This window comes from Microtus pennsylvanicus, chromosome 10, assembly GCF_037038515.1.
Source record: "Microtus pennsylvanicus isolate mMicPen1 chromosome 10, mMicPen1.hap1, whole genome shotgun sequence".
Lineage (NCBI taxonomy): Eukaryota > Metazoa > Chordata > Mammalia > Rodentia > Cricetidae > Microtus > Microtus pennsylvanicus.
Window position 1 is genome coordinate 78,333,073 of NC_134588.1, and position 24,370 is coordinate 78,357,442.

A 24,370-nucleotide genomic window follows, 5' to 3' on the forward strand; every position below is an offset into this window, starting at 1 on the left:
AAGGAATGTATGAATTCCAAATACTAGGGTAGCAATTATGAATTTTTGCAAGGACAGATGAAATATAAGTGCTAAATTGTTATATGCTAGACTGAAATGTAGATTGAAGGTTAGTTTGATTAATAAGAAAAATGTGGATAGGAAGAGGACAGACAGTTGTCATTCATTCCTTTAGCTGAGTACTCCAATGACCAGGCCGTGGTTTCAATTTCAGGGAATGATATACCATGTACAAGTAGGGACGTTACCCACCTAGCAGGCACTAAGACATTTCCAGAGGACAGAAATTAATGAGGGACTACCTTGCTTTGAAAAATACATCATTACAGAGGATTTCCTCTTATACACACAGAGACACATTTAAAGTAGAACAATAAAAAGCCCCTGGGTACCACTGAGATCTGCAGAACACAGTATGCAGAACCCCAGCTCATGCGCCGTTGATGTTGACAAACAGCAATTTGTCAGTAAAATGGAGAAAACAGTAACAGTAAGGAGGAAGTTAGAAAAGCTACACAGTGACTTTATAACCATTCCAGGAGCTAGATCAACTATAATGCTACAAACATTGGAGGCAAAAACGCCAAAGGAAAACTTTTACAGGATATTACCACAGTAGCTGCTGGCATTCAAATCATAGTTTATACCTCTCTACCTGAATTCAAAAACTCCCCCAAAAGACTAGAATGTAAGATGCAAACTGCAGCCAGGTGTGCTACTAAAACGTCCAAGGAGAAGCCTACTTGCCCTGTGTAGAAAGGGTTCTCAGCGGTCAAGGACAGCAAACAGCAAAGAGAGCCTGGAAAGCGTGAGAAAGACTTCACAGAAAAAGCACCCAATACGCTTTCATAATATTGCACAGTGTGGGAAAGCGCCTGCTGGAGAAAATGAAATGTAAAGAAAGTAAATTTAATTACTTAGAGAAAGAGCTCTTTATAACAACACTTGAGAATGAAATCCATAAAGCAGTGACTAACAATAAGAGAGGCATCCAAAGAGAGGGAGGGGGGCAGATAGGAAATAAAAAATATGTAAGTAAAGCTTATCCAGTCGGAAAAATGGAAGCCATTCCCCAGAATGAACAGAAACCGAAGAAGAACTGAAAGTTGTCCAGGAAAGTTCAATAGATATGAGGACTCAAGCTAAGAGCTGGTCCTGCCAGAAAGAAGGCATACTGTGAAAGTATTCAGAGTTAAGAAAAGTTATTTAGCTAAACTATGGGGTTCTGAAGAAAAGACTCACAAATTTGGAATTGTAAATGAGGTCTTGGACTATAAGAGACTCCATCCAAATAAATAAAGAGAATGTGGGTAGATCACACCCATACTAGTACATAATTATTATGCTATAGGTGAAAAGTTACTATTAGTGCAAATTAGGTTGTTATAAATTTGATGCTAATTATAATGGCTATGCCAAAACTAAGACTATAACATACATATGTACAATAACTATATTCAAAGAATATAATGTATACAAATAATCAAAAGCATTAAAATTGTTAGCAAAAATATATTTAACACAAAAAATAAATGGAAAAACTAAAGAATGATAAAATATGTTGTAAATAGCAAAATGGTTAATGTCGCTCCTAATTAACAATAATATTAAATATAAATGAATTAAATGTTCTACTTAAAAGAACTGTTAAGAAAATGACTTTCTATTAACCAACTTTATGCTATAGATAAGTGACTCTCTACAGATTGAAAGACAGGTAAATAAAAAAATAGAATAAAGACACTCTGTGCAAATTTTAAACAAAAGAGAACAGGTATATTTGTACTCATTTCAGACAAAAGAGATGTTAAATCAAAAATTGTCACAAATGAAAGAAAAAAATCATATGATAAAAATCAATTCATCAAGAATATATCACATTTATATAACTTAATTTGTAATACCTACATGTATTAAGAAACTATGAATAAAACTGAAGGAATAAATAGCAATTTAAGAAATGTAGAAATATTTGTTACCCTACTCCACAATGTATAGATTGAGACAGAAAGTCAATAAATCAAGATCAGGCTAAAATAACATCATAGGTATACTGTGAAAGTATTCAGAGTTAAGAATACAAAGGATTAACAAAAAAATCAATCCAATGGCAACAAAACGCACGCTTTATCAACCCATATGCAAAATTCTTCAATATTAATTACATTAGACCACAATTCAAATTTACCAAATTTAAGAAGATTAAAATCTTATAAACCTTATAAGTAAGTAATATTAGGAGAAAAGAAAAAGTCACAAAATATGGAAATTAAATAACAACACCTGAGCAGTCTGTGGGTTAAAGATGAAATCAGAAGAAATAGCTTCCTATAGCTTTGAAATATGAACACAGAAAATATGACAAAAATTATGAGATATGAGCTGGTGAGGTGGCTCAGAGGTTAAGAGCACTGGCTGCTCTTCCAGAGGTCCAGAGTTCGATTCCCAGCAACCACATGGAAGCTCATAACCGTCTATAATGAGATCTGGTGCCTTCTTCTGGCCTGCAGGCATACACGCAGGAGAAATACTACATAACAAATAATATAATATATAACAGATAAATAAGTAAATCTTTTAAAAAATGAACATATCTATAACAGTTCTAGAAGAAGGACATGATAAATCTGCATTAGTTACAATGAAAGACCTCAGTCAACAAGCCGGCTTTACAAAGCAAAGAAGTAGTGAGAAGAGGCATCATTGTTCTCATCCAGCCATTCACCCTGTGAACTAGAAAGGCTTGCAGGGCAGGATGTATCACCATCACAATAGCAGCTAGACTAAGGTGTGCTTAACCAGCTGCCTTCTGACTGGATTCCGGACCTCTGCTGTGGGGAACTGAGAGGTGAAGGAAGGGTCTGTTATGGTTCTATTGCTGCGAAGAGACACTATGTTTTTTGTTTTTTTTTTTTTTGTTTTTTTTTTTGGTTTTTTGAGACAGGGTTTCTCCGTGGTTTTGGAGCCTGTCCTGGAACTAGCTCTTGTAGACCAGGCTGGTCTCGAACTCACAGAGATCCGCCTGCCTCTGCCTCCCGAGTGCTGGGATTAAAGGCGTGCGCCACCACCGCCCGGCTTGCGAAGAGACACTATGATCAAGGTAACTCTTGTAGAAAGGAAACTCTTAATTAGAGGCTTGCTTACGCTTCCAGAAGATGTGTCCATTATGACCACGGTGGAGAGCAAGGCAGCATAAAGAAAAGCATAGTACTGAAGAAGGAGCTGAGAACTTTACACTTGATCCTCAGGCAGGCAGACAGAATGAGAGATACTGGGCCTGGAAGGGGCTTTTGAAATCACAAAGCACAACCCCCTTCCCCCAAACAAGGCCACACCCCTGAATCCTTTGAAACATTTCATCAATTGACCACTAAGCATACAAATACATGAGCCTATGTGTGTGTGTGGGGGGGGGGCACTCTCATTCAGAACACCACAGGAAGGGACAGCCTATGTCTGATGCTGTAGGCCCAGATAACAACTCATATTGAGGAAAGTCACAGTCCTGGACAGAGAATTTACTACTGCTATTTAACTAAATTGACAAAGTAGCAAACTACAATGTTTACACCCTTAGACATATGCTGCTCACAGCATTTATCAGGGAAGTGTTCTCCATGAAAAGCTTTGCTACTCAAGAGAGGTTGTGGGCCCAGTTCTAAACATGACATTTACGGCACCCCTGATAAGTAAAAATTGCAGAAGAGGAGCAGAATTACAAAAGATAGAGATTTGGTGAAGACACAGTTATAATACTGGTATATACAATGTTATAATAGTTGAGAGAATGATATTTTATACTACGGTATATATATATATATATATATATATATATATATATATATATATATATATATATATAAAATACAATATTAACCACAATTATTGTAGTTACCTGCACTCAGCTTGTAGGGGCCAGCCATGATAAGCTAAGTCTGGGCAGGTCCCCCAAAGGAACTTCCAACCATTATTACCTGGGACTCTGGTCATCGATAAATTCAGATGGAGTCTGGAGTCTCAATAGTTTACCCTGAGACAATGCTTGGCAGGCCGAGATTACCGGACCCCCGCCCAAGAGCAGACCATTCAAAAGAAATGCCTGACATTCCAACGGCTGTAGATAGGATCACCTGCCAGGACACTTCACCAGGACACCCCTAAACAAATGTCAGACAAGGCAGGGGTCCTGAACCTCAGAGACCCCTCACCCCCACATTTACTACTATAAAAACCCAATTCTAATTGAGCTCGGGGCTCTTCGTTATTCCAAAACATTGGACATGCGGAGAGACCAAGTTTGGAAACTTGATTAAAATAAAGACTCTGCTTTTACATATGGGACTTGGTCTCCTTTGTTGGCTTTTGTGGGGACCCATGGATTTGGGCATAACATACTCACACAAGACCAGCTATATATCTGGGAATCACTAATGGGGGTCCCATCTTTTACCTCTGACTATTAACTACTGAGAGACTCATGGATAAGGGGAATCGAACAAGACAAAAAGAAGAAAGCCCAATATCTGACTTTAGATTTTTATTATTAAGACCAATTAGAATTCGTGCTAGACAGCAACACATTAAAACAACAGATTTTGAAGATTTAATGGACCTTATCAGACTGGTACAAACCAGGTAAGCTGCAAGTAAGATATACCACATTAACATAATAAGAGGAAAAAATTATTATTCACCTCAACAGATGTCAAACTGCATTTGACAAAACTCAAGTCCTTTCATGATAAAATAATCTCAAACAAGTTAGAAAAGGAGTCACTGTAACTGGATGTGAAAGGGTAGACTCATCAAACCTGCAGCCACCATCACACTCAATGAAGAGCTGCGAGCCTCTCCTCTGAGACTGGGAACAAGGATGCTCAGTCTTACACATCTATTCGGTTACAGTAGTAGAAATACTAGCCAGACCAATGAACGAAAAGGAAATGGAAGATATTTAAATTGGAAAATAGGAAGTACTACAAATGTTTCTAAGTGTAAATGAATGCATCATTGTCTATATGGGAAAACACAAATATTTCAACCAATAAAGTAGGAGAACCAATACAGAAACGAAGGAATTTTGTTTGCTTGCTTGCTTGCTTGTTTTTGTTTTTTGAGACCGGGTTTCTCTGTAGCTTTGGAACCTGTCCTGGAACTAGCTCTTGTACGTCAGGCTGATCTTGAACTCACAAAGATCTGCCTGCCTCTGCCTCCCAAGTGCTGGGATTAAAGGCATGCGCCACCAATGCCCAGCCAAATGAAGGAAAATTTTAAGAAATAAAGTTAACATGTTACACATATACAGGTAACGCTTCCATGCACATAAAATGTAACAGTAAAACAAAAATATAAAATTAGCATGTGAAATTGGTAATATTTTTATAGACTAAAATTAACTACAAGAAAAATGAAACCAGAATAAAGCATCAAATGATCTTAGGTATAAGTTGAGCCAATGGTGATGGATGTATACTTGAAAAACTAGAAGAGACAACTGAAAAAATTTACAAATGATAGAAATATATGGAAAACTATCCTGTGTTCACAGATTGAAATAATCAGTATCATTAAAATATCTATACTAAAATACATTAATATGCACATCAGAGAGGCAATTAAGGATGACATAAATCTGTGTTCCTGAGTCACATGGCACATAAAATTTGAGCCATGGTCACTCAAATTTGACTCTAGAATGAAGTAGGTATTCTCTCTCTCTCTCTCTCTTTCTCAAATAAAGAAATAAAAGAAAAAGAAAAAAATACTACCAAAAGTGATTGATAAAACAAAAGCAACCCCATCAAAAAACAAAAGTCATTTTTCATAGAAATAGAAAAAAAAATGACCCTGAAATTCCTGCTCATCAGCACTGAATACCCAATCAATTTGAGGAGCATAAACAAGCATGCGGGAATCACATTAGCTATGTCAAAGTAACCTACAAAACTGGAGTCAACCTAAGCAGTATAATATTGGCACAGAAGATACAGACAGATCAATATAATATAACAGAGAACCTGGAAATAAGCCTGTGCAGTCATAGGTAATGGATCTTTTAACAATGCTGCCAAGAATACATGTTGGAGTAGGCTGATTTTTCAATAATTGGTATGGGGAAGCTGGGTATTCCACATGCATAGAAGAAAAACACTTCATATCATGTGTAAAATTTAGCTCAAAATGAATAAAGCCTAAACTGTAAATCTGAAAATATAAAACTTCCAAAAGAAACTGGGGAAAGCTTTTTGCTATTAGACTGGGCAATGATGTCATTTTTTTTATTTGGATGACCCCAAAAGTAAAGATAATAACAGCAAATATATGCATATAAAGTTATAACAAGCTAAAAATCTTTAGCACAGAAAACAATCTACAGAATAAATAGACTGTGGATGAATAAAAATATCTGAAGACTATGTATCTGATTATAAGTTAAATTCAAAATAGATAAACAATGATTCAAGAGCAAGAAAACATCGCTGGATTTCTACGAAGTCAGAGGACCTTTGCATGGTGACAAGATCTCTAATCCCAGCATCCATCAGGCTGAGACAAAGAGATGGCAAGTTTGTGGCCAGTTAAACAGCAAAATTTTGCATAAAAAACAACAAAATGTGTGAGGGACCTGAATAAATGCTTATCAAAACATGCATTGCCCATAAGCAGATGAAAATAAAATGTCCAATAGTATTAATTTCAAATAAATAGGATCCAAAGCCTACCTATTGGCTATTTTGTGCACAGTTGGTAAGAATACAGATTAGTATAGAAAATATGGATGAGTGAAGAGATCTCTCATCAAATCCATCTAGAAATTCTGTATGATCTGATAACCCAACTTCTCAGTTTATGATCAAAGGGAATGAGGTTGCAATCTTGAAGATAAATTGGTATTCCTTTGTTCATTGCAGCATTTTTCTCCATGGCCAATATAAGGAATCAACCTAAAACTTCCCATATGGAAGGATGGTTAAAGAGACTATAACATGCAGGAGAATTGACAGGACAGATAGATATTGGTATAACTCATATATGTAACTCAGAATTTAAAAAGAAAGAACCATTGTCATTGATGAAAATCTAGAGGGTGTTATGTTAAGTTAAAGAAAATACAGAAAGTTGTAATCTCACTTACATGCAGGGTTTTAAAATGTCTAACTCGTGGAAGCAGAATAGTGACTGGAAGGGATTAGGTATAAAAGAGCACAGATTTTCACTGAGGGGTGATGAGTATGTTCTGCAGATCTAATAAACATGATGATGGCTATAGCTAACAACACCAGATTTTATAATGACTGCTTAGACTGTAGATGTTAACACACGTCCACACGGTAATCATGAGAACAGACATCTGTGGATATGTTGTTTAGCTTTATTATATCGATATACAGTATAGTCAATGGGAGGGACAGCCTTTCACCTTGGGAGCACTGAAGACTTTATACTTGCAGTGTTCCTGGCACAGGTAGCTTGACTTATAAACAGTTCTGTGTAAGAGACTACTCCTTTCCAAATGAAAGTTAAAATTGCTTATTTCAAATTTTCTTTTCTAAAAGGGAAATACATTCATGCAGTTTTTAAAAAAAAGCCTGTCAATGAACACTCCCAATCTGTTGCTTAGCCACTGAGTCCATATCTGGTAGCAGAGAGTGATTCTGATTGGAAACATTAAGATACAAAGCCTCTAAGCCTCCGATTCCAAACCTGATAGCACAGCTTACCATGTCTCACCTGATCTTGATCGCAATTCACACTCACAGTCACACAGTTCTCTTTGGGTAGGAGAACCTTGCAGACCACTCCATCTGAAGAAACAGCCCCACCTCCATGCTACCTCCCCTTTCCCGCAACACTCTTGCTATACTGTTTTGTTCTTTTTTTTTAAGTTATTGTCCCCTCAAAAGCAGGGGCTGGTCTCCTGCACTATGTTGCATCTAAACTTCTCTCAACCACATCTAGTCTATACTGCTTAACAAATAATGCTTGGATGAGTGAATTAAGAAAAACCCGCTTCAACCTGAACTTCAACCGAAATAGAAAAATTAATGAAAAATATAAAACCATAAAGGTTTTAGGAAGGAGAAAATCTTCAAAGTCTTAGGCCAGGCTAAGGTTTGATGTCAAAAGCATAAATGACCCAGGAAGACATATGTTCTAAATTAGACCTCATAAAAATTGAAAACGCTCTGCAATCATTGTTAAAAGATTTAAAATGCAAGCTACAGGGTGGAACAATGTTTGCAAATCACGCATCAGATGAAGAAGAACATTTAATAAAACATGTAAACACTATATAAATAGATAACGCCCAAGGAACCTTCAAAAGTCACTGGCAGGACTCAAACAGTCCAATTAGAATAGAAGTAAAATGTAAAATCAGATATTTTACAGACAAGGAGGTGTCAGTAAATAGGCATATAGAAAGTATTCATTGTTGGCCATTAGGAAAATGAAAATTTAACCCAGAATGAAACATCACTCCATACATATCAGAATAAAGAAATAAAAAGTGAGAACAACTCTAAATGCCAACATAGCTTCTTAGAGAACTCATCATTCAATGGCCATACAACCTAGCAACTGCACTCTTGTGCAAAGATCACACGTAAACAAAACTGTGTTTACATGAGAACCTACAAAAGCATTCGTAGCAGTTTATTCATAATTGCCAAGAGCCGGAAGCAGCCCAGATGTCCTCCAATGGGTGGATGATCTAACAATTTGCTGCACTCATCACTGAGAGGCATCAAACTATGTATGACTATACCAGCAACCTAGAGGGTCATGGAGGATCGGGATGACTTAAAAAGGCATAGTCAACGTCTATGATTCTATTTATATAGCATATTTCATGGAAAATCTAAAGAAAACCAGTCAATCACATCAATATCAATACCTGATTGTAATACAATGCTACAGTTTTGCATTGGGAAAACGAGGCCAAGTATAGGAGACCTCTGTGTTATTTCTTACAACTACATATGAATCTATAACTACCTCAGTTAAAATGTCAATTTCATAATGATATCAGGTAAAATCAAACTGAATCTTGAGTCCTAGTCAAGGGATTTGAACTCTTAAATAGGCAGCTGGGAACCAAAGAAACAGGTTGCAACAGAAGACTCCAGATGAGTAGAACAAAAGAACCAATAGGTTGATGATGAATACAGTGGGCTAAAAAAAATCATGAAAGCAGGAAATCCACAGTAGAGCCCAGAGTGAGGCTATATTGGAACCACTATGCTACCCTGCTAGATGCTGGGTAGATCCAGGCCTGCCTTCACCTTGGTACCTTCAGGTTTAATATTCATTTACTTTATACCTTTTTGTTGTTGTTCTTATGTGTGGTTTGCTTATTTGTTTATTTTGGTAATTTGCACTGCATTTGAGAATCTGATCATGATCAAGGGATTTTCAAGAGCACCCTCATGACAAAGAATTTATTATTTTATTGTATAATTTTAACATTTTTGAAAAATGAAGGAAGAAAGTCATACCTGAAATTATATTTTAATTCAATAAAACAAGAATTCACTCTTGATAAAACTGTTATAATTTTATGAATATAAGCAAAAACTTTTGCTGTGTGTGTGTGTGTGTGTGTGTGTGTGTGTGTGTATGTGTATATGTTCACATGTTTACCCTGGCACGCATGTAAAGGTCAGAAGACAACTTGAGGGATGTCTTTCTTTCCTTCCACATGTGGGTGCCATGGATTGAATTTAGGTCATCTGGCTTAGCAACTACCATCTTTACCAACTGTGCCATCTCCAGAGCCCAACTGGCATGTTTTTAAAAAATAATTTTAAGATCTTTGAAGATCTGAAAATATATTAGACTTGTGATCTTAATTAGTTTTAAATGAGTGTTGATAAAATTTTGATTAAATGAGTTTACAATCTATTTTTAAAGGTCTGAGGAAATTTAACTTGTTAATTTTGCGTTTCAGTTTATTAGTTTATAATCAGTATTTAAATGTCCAGACAAATAGAATTTAATTTATATGCTTATGTAATCCTGACTACAATAAAATATGACTATGGAGAATCCTCTCACATTAAACATTCTCTTTATCTAGCTTCAGAGCCCAGAGTCTCTCTTGGCCTCGTGTCTCTCTCCGTGCCATCCAGGCAGCCTCAGCAAAGCTACATCAGAACTAATGTTGGTCAAGGAGGAACAGACATACCTTATGGGGTTGTCCATCCTGGACACTGTGAGAAAAGCAGCAAGGTTGGCTGTGTAGGAGGAACACACAATGAGGGTGAAGAGCCACCAGCTGCCCATCACAATGCGCATGGCCACAGAGTTCACAGACGACTCACCACCTGCAAAATGCAGAGGGGTTAGCTGTGCCTTCCTCTCACCCTGACCCCCAGCAAGATTCTGCCCTTCTTGGTCAAGGTCAAAGTCTCCTATCACTTGTGCACTGGACATTATTTTTTTTTAAAGGAAATGTTATTAAAACCACCAATACGGGGAAAGGCCAGATGATGGCAAAAGGCAGAAAAATTAGGACTAGAATCTAGTGATGAAAAATTTGTCATAACATCGAGTCTTCCAGCTGGAAGATTCTATCTCATTGTGGCAAGAACTTCCAGAGCTATAGCTCAATGTAAGATCTTCGCCAATCTCAAATTCACATAGTACACTTAGGAATTCTGTAAATAAAGAATTTTTTTCTACCTGGAGGTCTTCCAGCTTTCTTTTAACTCAGAGAAATGAGATCTCCCATTTCACTTTTATTAATATTCAGCCCTCCCTGGATGGTTTTCCCCTCCAGGATTTTCAGAAAGCACTGCTTGTAAAATTCAGCGAGAAGCTACCTTTCTGTAGCCAATTATTTCTCTCTGGTCCCTTGGGTGGTGGGAGAGGAAAGCTTCTCCCTCCTCCTTAAGTAACCTTGAAAGGATTTTGCCATGATGCACACAGAGCTGAGATCCACATTAAGGACTTTGCGATTTGTTTCTGGTCAAAATCGCACAATCCTGAAACGCATCATAGGACAGAAGTGTCACCAGGCCTCTCAAAGGGAGGAGTCTGTATTTGAAGACTCGCTGGAGTACCACTTACAGATTGCTACACGCTATGTTGATGTTTAATCAGAGTTCCTTTTGACAACCTCATGTGCGTAAAAAAGCAACCTAACTTGGGAAGGGAGGAAAATGCCTTGAAATCCAAAGTAAATTTTATCTAAAATGGAGAATCAGGAATGGAAGTTGACTTCTTTGTTACTTTATTTAATTTCTACCTGATAGTGCTTAGAAAAACCGAATACAGCCTGATATTGGCACTGTCCTGAGATCAAATAAAATTACATTTGAAGTGACTTTCGTAATATGCATCTGGGGGAATTTTACTAAAGGATAGGCTTTTTCAGGCCCCCAGGGCTGTTTGGACAACAGAAAACTGGGAATGCACCTTGCTGAACAAAGGCTCCATAGACAATCCAGATGGCACTGTGCAGGGTGGCAGAAGCAGAAGGTCGTGGTTGGGCAGCGCTCTGAGCCCGCACAGCCTGTATCCGGTTCAGCACGAATATGAGCACACCAACCACAGGGATGGCGGCTGCGATGCAGGCCCACACCGCAAAATCAAAGGGGGCAAAGAGGGAGAAGATGCTGATTTTCTCCTCGGGTTTCTTGATGAGGATCCCAACAGAGTAGTCCATGTAGCGCTTGCTGAAGTCCACAACACTCTCCCTCTCTGGGGTGATGGTGATAGCAGAGATGGCCAAGTCTGCTCTCTGAAAGACAAAGAAGTTCGCAAGAGGTGACCTTTGGGTCATTGCTGATTTCCACCCTAGGTCAAGGTCCACCTTCTGCCATTTCAAAGATCTACCCAGAGGTGATGGATTTGAGAGTGACCCCTGAGAATTCTGAGAATATGAGAAGAAATCTAGGTTATCTATTACCTCCTTTACCTCACAGATGTCCGTCCCTAGGCCTAATATCTCCTAGGACACCCTTTGGGACAATAAAATTCAGTTAAGTATCTTCACTTCCAATGAATTACACTTGCTTGTTTTCTTATCATTCCACCTAGCAAACCCAGTCAAAATTCCATAACACTAATGGACATGTAATTTAAAAGGGCACTTGGCCTTCTTCCCACCAAGGACAACCTTCTTCCTTCAAGCATAGCAAGGGCTCAGATATTTGCCATCTCTTGAGCAAGTTTCTGGAACTTCCAGTATCCCACATCCATAGACTGTACTTCTAAAATACTTCAAAAGTTAAATGATGGTACAATGATGTGGGAGTGTCATATATCAATCTGTTAATTTCATTGGTTAAGTAATAAAGAAACTGCTTGGCCCTGATAGGTTAAAACATAGGTAGGTGGAGTAAACAGAACAGAATGCTGGGTGGAAGAGGAAGTGAGCTCAGAGGCCATGCTCCCCTCTCCCGGGCAGATGCGATGAAGCTCTGACCCAGGATGGACGTAGGCTAGAATCTTCCTGGTAAGCGCACCTTGGGGTGCTACACACATTATTAGAAATGGGTTAGTCCTAGTGTGAGAGTTAGCTGAGAAGAGGCTAGATAGAATGGGCCAAGCAGTGTTTAAAAGAATACAATTTGTGTGTAGTTATTTCTGGTGTAAGCAGGCCATGCAGGTGGCTGGGTGCCGGGGACGCAGCCCCGCCGCTCCCTCATACAGTACAAGTATGTTCAATCTCAAAAATGTATGTCTTCATTAATTTTAAATAGTTTTTATTTATTATTTGTGTGTGTGTGTGTGTGTGTGTGTGTGTGTGTGTGTGTGTGTGTGTGTGTGAAAGAAAGAAAGATACAGAGGGGATGTGAGCTCAGGTCCATGTGTGGAGACACAGAGAGGAGTGTGCGTGCAGGCCACATATTCTTACTTTCTAAGCCATCTTTCTGCCTTTCTTGTTTTATGTGCATACTTTGTGTTAAGGCAGGGATTCTCAGCCTTCCTAATGCTGTGATCCTTTAGTACAGTTCCTCATATTGTGTTGACCCCCAGACATAAAATTATTTTCATTGCTACTACATAACTATAATTTTGCTACTGTTAGGAATCATAATGTAAGTATATATTTTTCTGGTGTTCTCTGGCAACCCCTGTGAAAGAGTCATTTGTCCCCCAAAGGGGTTGAGGGTCACAGGTTGAGAACTGCTGACTTAGAAAATATGGAAAAATGTTGAAGGTGCCTACACCAGTGCATGTCTGGTTCTTGTCTTTCTTCTCAGGAATCAAAGATCCAGCAGTCCCGTTTAAGGTTGTAAGAGTTTGAATCGTATTAAAGAACTGAAAGAGAGAGCCTCTGAGATGGCTCAGCAGGCACAGGTACCTGCCATCAAACCTGACAACCTGAGTTTGATCCCTAGGACCCATATTTAGAAGAAAATTGACTCATGCAAGTTGTCCTCTGGCCTACTTAAGGATGTGGGTGTATGTTTGAGTGCCTACTACAGACACATAATATGCATATCTCACACACACACACACACACACACACACACACACACACACACACACACAGAGTATTTTTAAAAAGCAAAGCTCCAAAACCACAGAGAAACCCTGTCTCAAAAACAAACAAACAAACAAACAAAAAAAGCAAAGTTCAAAACAGATTTAAGAGCTGTGAAAGAGATTAAGTTGGAGCTGGGGAGGTTAACAGCACAGGATGGATGAAAAACTCATTTATGAAGCAAGGTCCAGAGGAGGCACACTGGAACTAAATTAAAACACAGGTTCAGAGCTTCCTGTAACTGGAGAGAGATACTCCTCCACTAACAATGGAGGCCCTGTGCTTATAGGGTGTGTTTCATGGCAAGTAGAATTTCATACCTAGAAGTCTTAATTTATTTCTCAAATATAGAAGGATAACTCATATTTTTGAGAAGGAAAAAAGGTTATTAGATTTCTTGAGGAGAAAAAGAAAACCTTTGAAGCATATCTGAGGGATGTAGTCATGGCATCCAACAAAGGAAAATGGGAGACAGTTGAGGATAGAAACCACATATATCCATAAATTAATCTGGATAGACTTACAGATTTCGTGTAGAAACCTGGTTGTACACTTTGAGGATAGATAATAAAATTGATTCAAGTCATGTATATAACAAGAAATCAAGGACACCAAAAATCATATGTAATGAACTGTACAAGAGTTTGTGTGGTTGACCATAGGGTACACAGGTTAAGGAAGGCTACAGTGTCGAACACATAAAGAAACATAAAAAAATGGATACATCTCAAATATGTTTGCCATATGGAAAGATCCACACACCAGGGACCACATACCATATTCTTCCATATATACACAGTGTCCCCAACTACAACTCTATTAAGCAGTGGTTCTTAACCTGTGGGTCTCAACTCCTACAAAGGTTACACATCAAACATCCTTCATATCAGATGTTAATATTATGATTCATAACAGTGGCAAAATTACAAAAGTAACAATGAAAATAACTTTCTGGTTGGAGGTCATTACATCATGAGGAACCGTATTACAGGGTCTCAGCATTAGGAAGGTTGGTAACCACTGATCTAGAGGACACAAGAAGACTAAGGGATGAGAGTAAGAATAGAACTAAGGAATTATATAAGAGTGACCACAAAGGGACAATGGAAGTGCTCTGAGACTAGAACACAGTGGGACTTGCACAAACTCTGTACAATTGCTAAGTAACATTGAAATGCAGCTCTGAACTGGGTAATTTTTATATAGTATTTAAATTCTACTGCAATAAAGTTCCTTTTACAAGAATAACTAATGGAATGTGGCAAGGTAATAGTCCTAGTATCTCCCCACATAGGCTTTGGAAACAAGATCCTACGTATCAGGAGAAAGCTCCCACTCCCCCCAAAAAATCGGAAAGACAAGAGGTTGTGGTCACTAAGTAGTATAGAGGGTGTCCTACAGGATGCTAATAAGAGACATGTGAATGGTTATACTGAAGGTGACTGGAGGGAGACAAGATGGCATGAGTCCTGGGTAGTCCACAGCAATGTCAGGAATTGTCAAGAGTGGTAGAAGCCGTTATAGTAGAGAGAGAGTCACTGTTGTAAATAATTGTCAGTAAATGACTTAGAGGCCATGAAATAACAAGAACAAGAGTAGGAGGTGGTGAATCATTTTCAGGCTAGGAGTTTCAATGAGGATATATTTAGCAGTGATGTGAGATTCCCTTCTGTATGTTGTGAATTTATTGGTTAATGAAGTAACTGCTTTGGGCCTATAGCAGAGCGTTAGGGGAACAGAGCTAGGCAGGGAAAACTAAACCGAATGCTGGAAGAAAGTAGGTGGGGTTGGAGAGAAGCCATGTAGCCATGCCGAAGACAGAACTTTAGCCCGTAAGCCATAGCCACATGGCAATACACAGATTCATAGAAATGTGTTAAATTAATATGTAAGTTAGCCAGTAAGAACCTAGAGCTAATGGATTAAGCCATGATTCAATTAATATAGTTTCTGTGTGTGTTTCAGGGCTAAGTGGCTAGGAACCAACAAGTGACCCTCCTCTTACCAACTGGTGCTCCAATGTGTGCTAGCTAAATTCATGTAAAACCTGAGAAAGCTTGAAAAGGAATTCTAGACACAAAAGAACCATTTAGTACAGTTTCTTGGTAGCCACGAATTGTTTTTCTAGATGGGCTTGCTACGAGCAAGGCTCCTGGAGGCACAGTAAAAACTGTAAGTGGCAGCTTCCTGGTTCACAAGCACAAGCGGCTCTGGCTCTTTTTGGAGGTTCAGCAATCAAGCATTTAAATGGAGTTTGTGGATAGTGTACTGCAAGTTACTTGGTGGCAGCATGGGCCAACTGGTTATCAGAGTTTAGGCGGAGAGGGTGGCTCCCACCTAGCAGTCTCAGGCACTAAAGGACTTCCACCATGTTGGACTCTGCAGAGAAAGCAGGAAGTATTATATATACCCTAGTAATGGTGCAACTTAGGTTTTTAAGAAATACTTAGCATTTTAAGAAGCACTCCTGGACAGTAAATTACAGATACATAATAGGACAGATTCCGACATAAAGGACCTCTAAAGGAGTCACAATGTTGAATAAATATACGTAGGTTTGGGAGAGAGAAGAAATAGAGAGTCATAAAAGAAAGCAAATAGTTTATAAAAAAACAAAGTCTTTAAAAAGGCAGAGTACAAACAGTCATAGATTAGAAGGAGTAAAGAAAACTAAGCCATGTGAAAGTGGAAAATTCACAGAGAGTCTGGATTATGAATGTTGTTGTATTTTCTTTGAATTTTTTAACCATGAATGAACTAAGTACAGAGAGGCATTTCATTGTATGGGCTGCTAAGCTAAACCAGCATGTATATTATTAAGGTATCTTGACTTCCGAATTTGGGTATAAGGATATGTTGTTTTGGAAAAGAGGTTCTTCTTTTGTTTTCACAGAAGATGAGAACCTATAGATTAATTCCAGACTAATGTGGTATGATGGACCGAGACCCCCTGACAGGTTGCTGTGAACACCCCAAAAAATATTTTGCCCAATAAAAAGCCAGAAGCAGTTTGGAGAGAACTACGCCCATATTCCTGAATAATGTTTACAATTTTTTTTTACATTTAAAGGGGGATATGCTATAAATATTTGCATTGGCATGGATCTTGGTTTATTGCTACAAATTTAAGGTCAATTTTGTTATACTGTGTATATATATTTCTGCTTTTTATTAAGTTATTGTGTTTGTACAGCTCATTTAAAAATGTAATGTATAATTAAGAAATATAGGTTAATAGAGAGTTATCTATAATAGTCATGCTTGTAGTCATGTTAGGTTTTTTAGAAATATAGAGATATATTTCAGTTATATAGGTATTCTTCAAATCTTTCAGATACCTTCAGAATATGGCATTTAAAGTGTTTAAATTATTAACTTAAGACTTTTCATGACAATGAGACACATCTGCTCCTGGCAGCACCAATTACTTCAAGAGGAAGATGGACACTGAAGAGGCTCCTTATGCAATCTGTAAGCCATTTGGTCAAGAAACCACTCTTGCCTGGACTGCTTATTGAACTGAACATGCAAGACCCACAGAGAACTGAACTTTCCTAAAGAAGGTGAGACATCCTTTGGGGCTCCTGCTTCATAAAAGAGTTTGCCAGACATTCTTCAGGACACAGAAGAAAGTAACTGAAAACTACCAATATAGGCAGAACTATCTTTAAAATTTCTTGCTTTGTGGAATAGTCTGCTGGATACTATGGGCCTGTAGGCTAAAGATGTATGCCCCAATGGTACAGAAGAACTTTGGGTGACTGTTCAGGCAATGAGAAGTCTCTGTCGATTCTAGAGTTTTAGAAGTTACTTACAATGAACTTATTGTTTACTTAGGTAATATTATATCCTTCTGGAGTCTTTGATGGAGTTGAAGAATAGATAAATAGTTTTCCTTAGATATGATAAAAGATAAAGTAGATATAAATATTTTAACTGTAATTCCTGCTTGATACCTGTCTTGTTATATGTAATTTTACTATGTTAAAGTTAAAACAGAAAAGGGGAGGTGATGTGGGATTCCCCTCTGTATGCTGTGAATATCATTGGTTAATAAAGAAACTGCTCTGGACCTGCAGTAGAGCTATAGGAAACAGAGCTAGGTGGGTAAAACAAAACTGAATGCCGGGAGAAAGGAGGTGGAGTCAGAGAGAAGCCATCTGCTGGAGACAGATGCCAGAACTTTAGCCATGTAGTGATATACAGATTAATAGAAATGGGTTAAATTAATATGTAAGGGTTAGCCAATAGAACTAAGGCCAAGCAATGATTTAATTAATATAGTTTCTGTGTGGTTATTTCAGGCTAAGCAGCCAGGAACAAACCAGTGACCTCCGTTCTACACTGCAGATAGGAGGAAAGGTCACAATGTGAAATGTAAGATATGTGGGGATGCCACACCTTCAACACACAACAAAGCCAACATGTGGACAGGTCTACTCACACTCACACACATTTGCACAGGTGTACACTACACTTGTAGTTTGTAAGACATGAAAGAACAAGCACTCGGCAGAACTCAATGGCTGGGGGACGGGGGGGGGGGGTGAGTTTCCCATTTCAGTCCAAGAATGGAAGAGGTTTAATAGAAGGTGAATTACAGAGAAGGTTTATTACAGGGGGCAGGTTGGACAGGAATGAGTAATGTACAGGAAGGGAAAAGTCAGGGCTGACGGGATATGAGAAAATAAAAGATCAGAAATAGGTACAGCATGGAAGACAGAGAGGAAACGGGCACCTTGGCATAGCCCTAAGGGGTCAAATTTAGGTATCACTTAGAAAGGTATTAAAATTCCCCTCTTTGTGGCCTTGATCCTGGAACTTACCTTGCTAATGAGCTCCCCGATCATCCCGTTCCAGGAGGTGTTATGAAGCTGGTGACCATACCTGCCATCAGGGGCCTGGTATATCTCATACTTGAATCCCAAAGCCTTAGCCAATGCATCCAGCACATCTATGGAGAACCCTTTGTAACGTTTGGGCTGTCCAAGGATGTTCTCAGCCACCATCACAAAAGGCTCTTCCTATAGAAAATAGAATGAATATTCTTTAAACCAACAACAGTTTAATTGATATATATTCCCAGGATATTGGTACAGAGACAATCTGGTGAATTGCAACATCAGAATGTAAGTATTAGAACTGGGGGCATAGCTCAGTGCTTAAGCAAATATTCTTTTTTTATTCTTTTCTTTAATTTTACATTCCAAACACAGTTTTTCTTCCCACCCTCCCTCACCTCCTCCCAAGCTCACCCCCATCCACTCCTCCCAATGGGTAAAAGGATCCCATGGAGAAAGTCTGGATTATTAAGTTGGAGAAGGACCAAACCCCTCCCCAGTGTGTTAAGGTTGAACATGGCATTCCACTATAGGGAATGGTCTCCAACAAGCTAGCTCATGCACCAGGGATAGATCCTGGTCCTACTGCCAGGGGCCCCTCAGATTTAGCATATTTAACGCCCTAGGTTCCATCCCCAATGTGGATAATAATGATATTAAGAGCAGCAACAGTAGTGTAATGTTGGTATTTACCCAATTTCTACCCAGAGACTGAACTCCCCTGCCCTTTTCTAAGAGCGCTTTATGGACAGTCAAGGAACAGTGCACAGGAGCAGTACTCCAGCCGGCAGGTCAGCATGGGGCAGTGAGGATTTAATTGTCCTGTGTATTTCTTCCTAGCCTCTATCATAACCCTCAGACCCCACAATAAAATGGTGTCTTTTCTTTCCTTCTTCTACAGAATTCATACGGACACAGGACTCTGTCTTTACGGTATGCCATCTACGGTCACCACAGAAGAATCATGACAGTTTTCATGTAGAATAATACATGGACATAAAACTGTGTGAAATTAGACAGCGAGAAAACAGCATTTCATCTATCAAGCTGCACTAGAAATAAGTGCCCATTAACAGGACAATGTTATACCGTAACTCAATGGATGAAGAAGGGTCAAACCCCAAGATCATGAATCCACAACAATGCTGAGTTCATACCTACAGACTATCTATGCCCTGGGAGGTAGACGACCATCTAGAAACATCTACCCCATATCATATCTTCTTGTGTGAAATTAAATATGAAGGGGCTGAGGGCAAAGTGTCCCCTGGTAATGCTAATGGAGTTCCTTTAGTTAAAAGAAATAGGGTTTAAAGCTCATTTATTGTATACACATAAGGAATGCAGAAAGATTACAGGCAAATGCTTCTGAGTTTTCTGGGAGGAAATGACGGAATTGAGCCGTGTCTGGGATATCCCCAAATGGGAACATTTTAAGTTCTTCCAAAGGGAAAAATAAATTTTAAAATTTATTAACCTAAGCCTCACAATTATAACAGTCTAAGATTCTAGGAAAACAATGTAGAAAAATATAACTAATTTTAACATTTTTTTTCACTGCACACTTATTATCACATTTATCCTCAGTAGTGTTGGCCAGCAGGAGAAGGTCCTCCCACAGGCATCTTTCTGGGAAACCTGCTATTGACATTGTAGGAGCCCAGCAGCATGAGTGGTCCTCCTTCTATATGCTGGAGATCTCTCCTAGAAGTCCCAGAAGTCCCTGGAGAGACTCTTCCATCTCACTCTCCCTTAGGTGGGCCTACATGATAATTTGTATGACAGGACTCCTGAAACCTCAACATCCCCTCCCCAACCCTGCATTAACCAGAGAGGAGCCTCTGAGTCAGAGACCTGGAAAATGAAGTTCCCAGGACATCCCCATGATCCTACCAAGACAGTCACCACTTTGAGAGTCAGTCCTTGGAGGCGACTGCCCATGGGCCTTTCCTGCAGACTGCCATTCAAGCCCTTCTCCGAGTCCCAGGTCGCCAGCTGTGGATAAAACAGGGAAGAGTAAGGGGTGGAAGAGTCTCATATGCATGTTAGGGGCTCCTACTAAACTGGAATTTTGAATGAGACAAGCAGACAGCAACAGCCTGGGCCTCTTAGAGACCCAGAGGCATCTCAAAACCATTAAAAGGACAGAGAGTCATCAAGCAGAAAGTTTCACTTCCTCCATCGATGTCACCGGAGGCCCAGAGTTCCAAAAATCCCCAAAACAAAGACAATTAGTAGGATTTTGCCTCTGGAATAAATGTTTATGCCTAATTTTATTTTGTCCTCTATGGATGTGATGTCACTATGTGTCCCACTATGTCTTTAACTTTCCCTTTGATGATACTACAATCAGTTGAATTGAGGTAGAATAATAATGCAATTAACAAAGACACAAGTACACGGCTTATCTAACATTCTGTGGCCATGATGCCAAGGAAGGGCTAAGTTCTCTCTGCCTGTTTTTGCTGTAGTACAAGCTCTATAACTTTCTATGATATATAGATAGAAGCTGGTAGCCAAGTATATGTGCTTGGTATCTGCCGGTCTCTTTATGAGGCTTTAGGCTGTATCCAGTACTTTGTTGCATCTTTGATGTTTCCTAAGGAGATGGAGAGGACTCTGGCTTTGAAACAGTAGAGAAAAAGTATTCGAGTCACTTTTCCTTCTTGCATGAATACAAGGTCTCAACAACAATGACTAAATCCTCTTGTCGCCAATGAACAACAGAGACAACAGACACTTCTTGAGCCAACTAAATCAGAACCTTGAGGTCTGGTCATGGGGAATATTAATGCAACCTGAGGCATAGCTTATCTGTGTCTCATTGGACTCTTTCATGGGGACATTTGAACATGCTAAAACCTTGCTCCATCTATGGAGATCCTGATTTAATTGGCAGGTGGTGGACAAGATATGGATATGTTTGTTCTGATGTTTCTAACATTCAGCAAGGATTGAAAGCCACTACTATAAATTAAACTGGTAGTTCTCGAACTACAGATATGTGCAAGTCTTTTCTATGTACTTTATGGTGAGAGTATAGATGCCTAACAAGCTTCAAGGCGCTTCTGCTGATGCTGGTGCTTCATTGACCTCAATTTATATAGCAAGGGATTAATGAATCAAAGCACAAGATATCTGTTTAACTCCAGATGCATTCCTCTAGATATGTGTCACCGGGGCCCTAACGGAACTGTCAAAGTTGCACTTAAGATATGTCTACTTTCTCAGCATTCTCTGAAGTTCTGACAATTAACCCTGAGAAGCAACATTTATAGAAGTTGAGAAAGCATTCTAGCTGAGAGATACTACAATTCCGAGATTAAAATAAAACCATCAGAATGACATAAAGAATCCCATATTCAGCCTAAAAGAAGCCTGGTGTTTCTTATTGTCACTTCGGACCCAACATCTACTAATATCAAATCTATCTTAAATAATAGGATGTATGCCAGCAGAGAATAAACAATTTGAATTAGAGCATAGGCTCCACAGAGCCCCATATCACTGCTAATTAACTTATAGCACATTCAAGTGAAGAGCAAATTGAGATGACCAGAATTCTAATCGGACATCAAGGATGTTTAATGGTACCATTCTCTGAGACCAGAAACAAAGAGAAGGAAATAACATGGTTATTTCCCACCATAGTTCCAAAAAATAGTACTCAGACACAGATTCGTGAAGCTGATTAAAAATTAAGATCAGGACTAAAGGGATGGCTCAGCAATTAAGAACACTTGCTGCCCTTGCAGAGGACCCAGGTTCTTTTCTCAGAACTTTTATGACCGCTCACAACCGCCTTTATCTCCAATTCTAGGAGATCCCATGTCCTCATCAGCCTCACAAGTATTGAACACGTGGTGAACTTACACACATGAGACAAAACACTCATACACATCGAATAAAAATAAGCAAATCTTTAACAAACAAAATTAAATGCTTGTCAAAGACAAGAGTAATAACTCAGCCAAGGGTGTGGTTTCTTGTTTTCTTTGTGTGCTACACAATGAGCCTAAGGGCCAGGGATAGCTGTGCATTTCGGCTCTCTGCATCTGCATCCCATGACTGTTTAGCTGGCACTCGAGCTGTCTAATCCCTGACGTGTGGCACATGCTTCTGGGTGTGGGTGGTGTCTGGAGGTGTCTTTTACCATCATGATGACTCAGTGTGATGATGAAGGCAATCTGGACATAAGAATGCATCAACTGGATATTCTAGCCTATGCTGTCATTAGATTTCTATAGCTGCTGCCAAGCATCCTTGGCACAGGGAGGAGGCATCTTAGCACTTTTATACCCTGGCTTGATTGAGCACCTGGTCCAGCACTTTGCCTAGCCTTCATCAGCCAGGCTTTATTTGTACTGAGATTGTACATGGGTGTGAGAATTCAGAATAAAAGCAAAAAGGAGCAAAGAATAAAGCCCTTGCCTACTTAGATTTTAGTTCATTTGAACAAGAGCTCTATCTTTCAATGCTTCTCCATCCATGCTTTGTTTCTCCCCACAACAAGACTTTAGGCAGCACAACTCTGCCCAGACCATTGTAACAGTTTCCTTATGAGTCTCATTACCATCAACTCTCCTATGGTCCATCTTCTGTATGTTAGAACATATCTTTCAAACCAATTTAACCAGGCCGAGAGAGACGGTTCAGTGGTTAAGAACATGTATTCCTTTTGTAAGCGACCAGGGTTCAGCTTCCTGTACCCACATGTGACAAGGATAGACACAACCATCCTTAAACCCAGTTCCAGGGGATCCAATGCCTTCTTCCAGCTTCCATGGGTACCAGAGATGCATATGGTACGCAAAAATATATGCAAGCAAAAATACCATACAAATAAATACATCTTTGAAATATTTCAAAACAATCTGAGTGGTGGTGGCACATGCTTTAATCCCAGCACTCAGGAGGCAGAGGCAGGCAGATCTCTATGAGTTCAAGGCCAGCCTGGTCTACAAGAGCTAGTTCCAGGACAGGCTCCAAAGCTACAGAGAAAGCCTGTCTTGAAAAAAAAAATCAAAACAAAACAAAACAAAAAGATTCAAAACACAAAGTATGTAAATTATCATTTTCTAATAAATTCTCATTTCCTACAGAATAACTTCAAATATTCATAAGTCTGACCCAAAAGAACAACTTTCCCAATCCCCAACTCCACTATGACCTTTAGCCCACTCAGTTTAGATAGCCGTGTATACTCTAACCCCAGGAATTCTATTCTTTCCCATGCTCATGTGCCCTCCTGGGCCTTATGCTCAATTCTTTCTCCCCAGGATGCTATATCTCTCCTTCTGGATCTGATAAATTACGATTCATTTTTAAAAACCACTTTCACTTTGGAATAGTTTTTAGAATAACAGAAAAGCTGTGGCGGTTTCACTAATCATCCCTAACACCCATCTCCCCTGACGCTAAGGTGCAAACATAGCACACATTATTATCATACATTAGCATGTTGCATTCATCACAGCTAATTAATGTTTCTCATAGTCTCCAGGATTTATGCAAGGCTGCACTAGATCTGGTCTCCAGAGTCACAGACTCAGGCTAAGTCTCTGGGGCAGTTGTGGGATCTGATTTCCTGCTCTACTCTCTGGACCATAGCTGCAGCTGGCCTTGCTCCTTCCCACCACTTGGTTCCAGCATTGCCTCAGACACCACTGAGGCCTCTTCTCCATAAACAATGGTTATAGCTGGTGTGGATTTGGAGAATATGGGAGCTTGAAGGTATGAGATTAGCAGGTTTTATGAATGAGCCATGTATTGTAGCTGTTTTCATCATTTACGTGAATGACCTCAGAGCACCTGAGACACAGAAGGTCATCAATGAGTATTTGCTCAATATATTTACTCTGATTCCATTTTCTTAGTTATAAATTAGAATACATTTGTACTTCCTGCCTTCCAAGTTGAGAGTTTGTTAAAGGAATAAAATAATCTTGAAATAACCTATCATATAATAGCTTAATTAAGAATCACCAATGGGTTGTAAATGTGTTTCATAGAACCCAAATTTTAAGTACAGAAA

At 39.1% G+C, this 24,370-nt stretch overlaps 1 protein-coding gene across 2 annotated transcripts in view; it reads right to left on the reverse strand.

Annotated features, from left to right (window-relative positions):
* Grid1 (glutamate ionotropic receptor delta type subunit 1) overlaps positions 1-24,370 on the reverse strand; it is a 759,372-nt gene that overhangs the window by 104,413 nt on the left and 630,589 nt on the right. Inside the window, exons 9-12 of one of the 2 annotated variants that reach the window (XM_075988693.1) lie at positions 20,230-20,331; positions 18,322-18,519; positions 11,419-11,743; positions 10,187-10,325 (exon numbers count right to left, since the gene is read on the reverse strand). In XM_075988693.1, the coding sequence (XP_075844808.1) occupies positions 10,187-10,325; positions 11,419-11,743; positions 18,322-18,519; positions 20,230-20,331 (764 nt within the window). Of the gene's footprint in view, positions 1-10,186; positions 10,326-11,418; positions 11,744-18,321; positions 18,520-20,190; positions 20,332-24,370 lie in introns of both variants that reach the window. The other variant, XM_075988692.1, reaches the window with a different exon arrangement.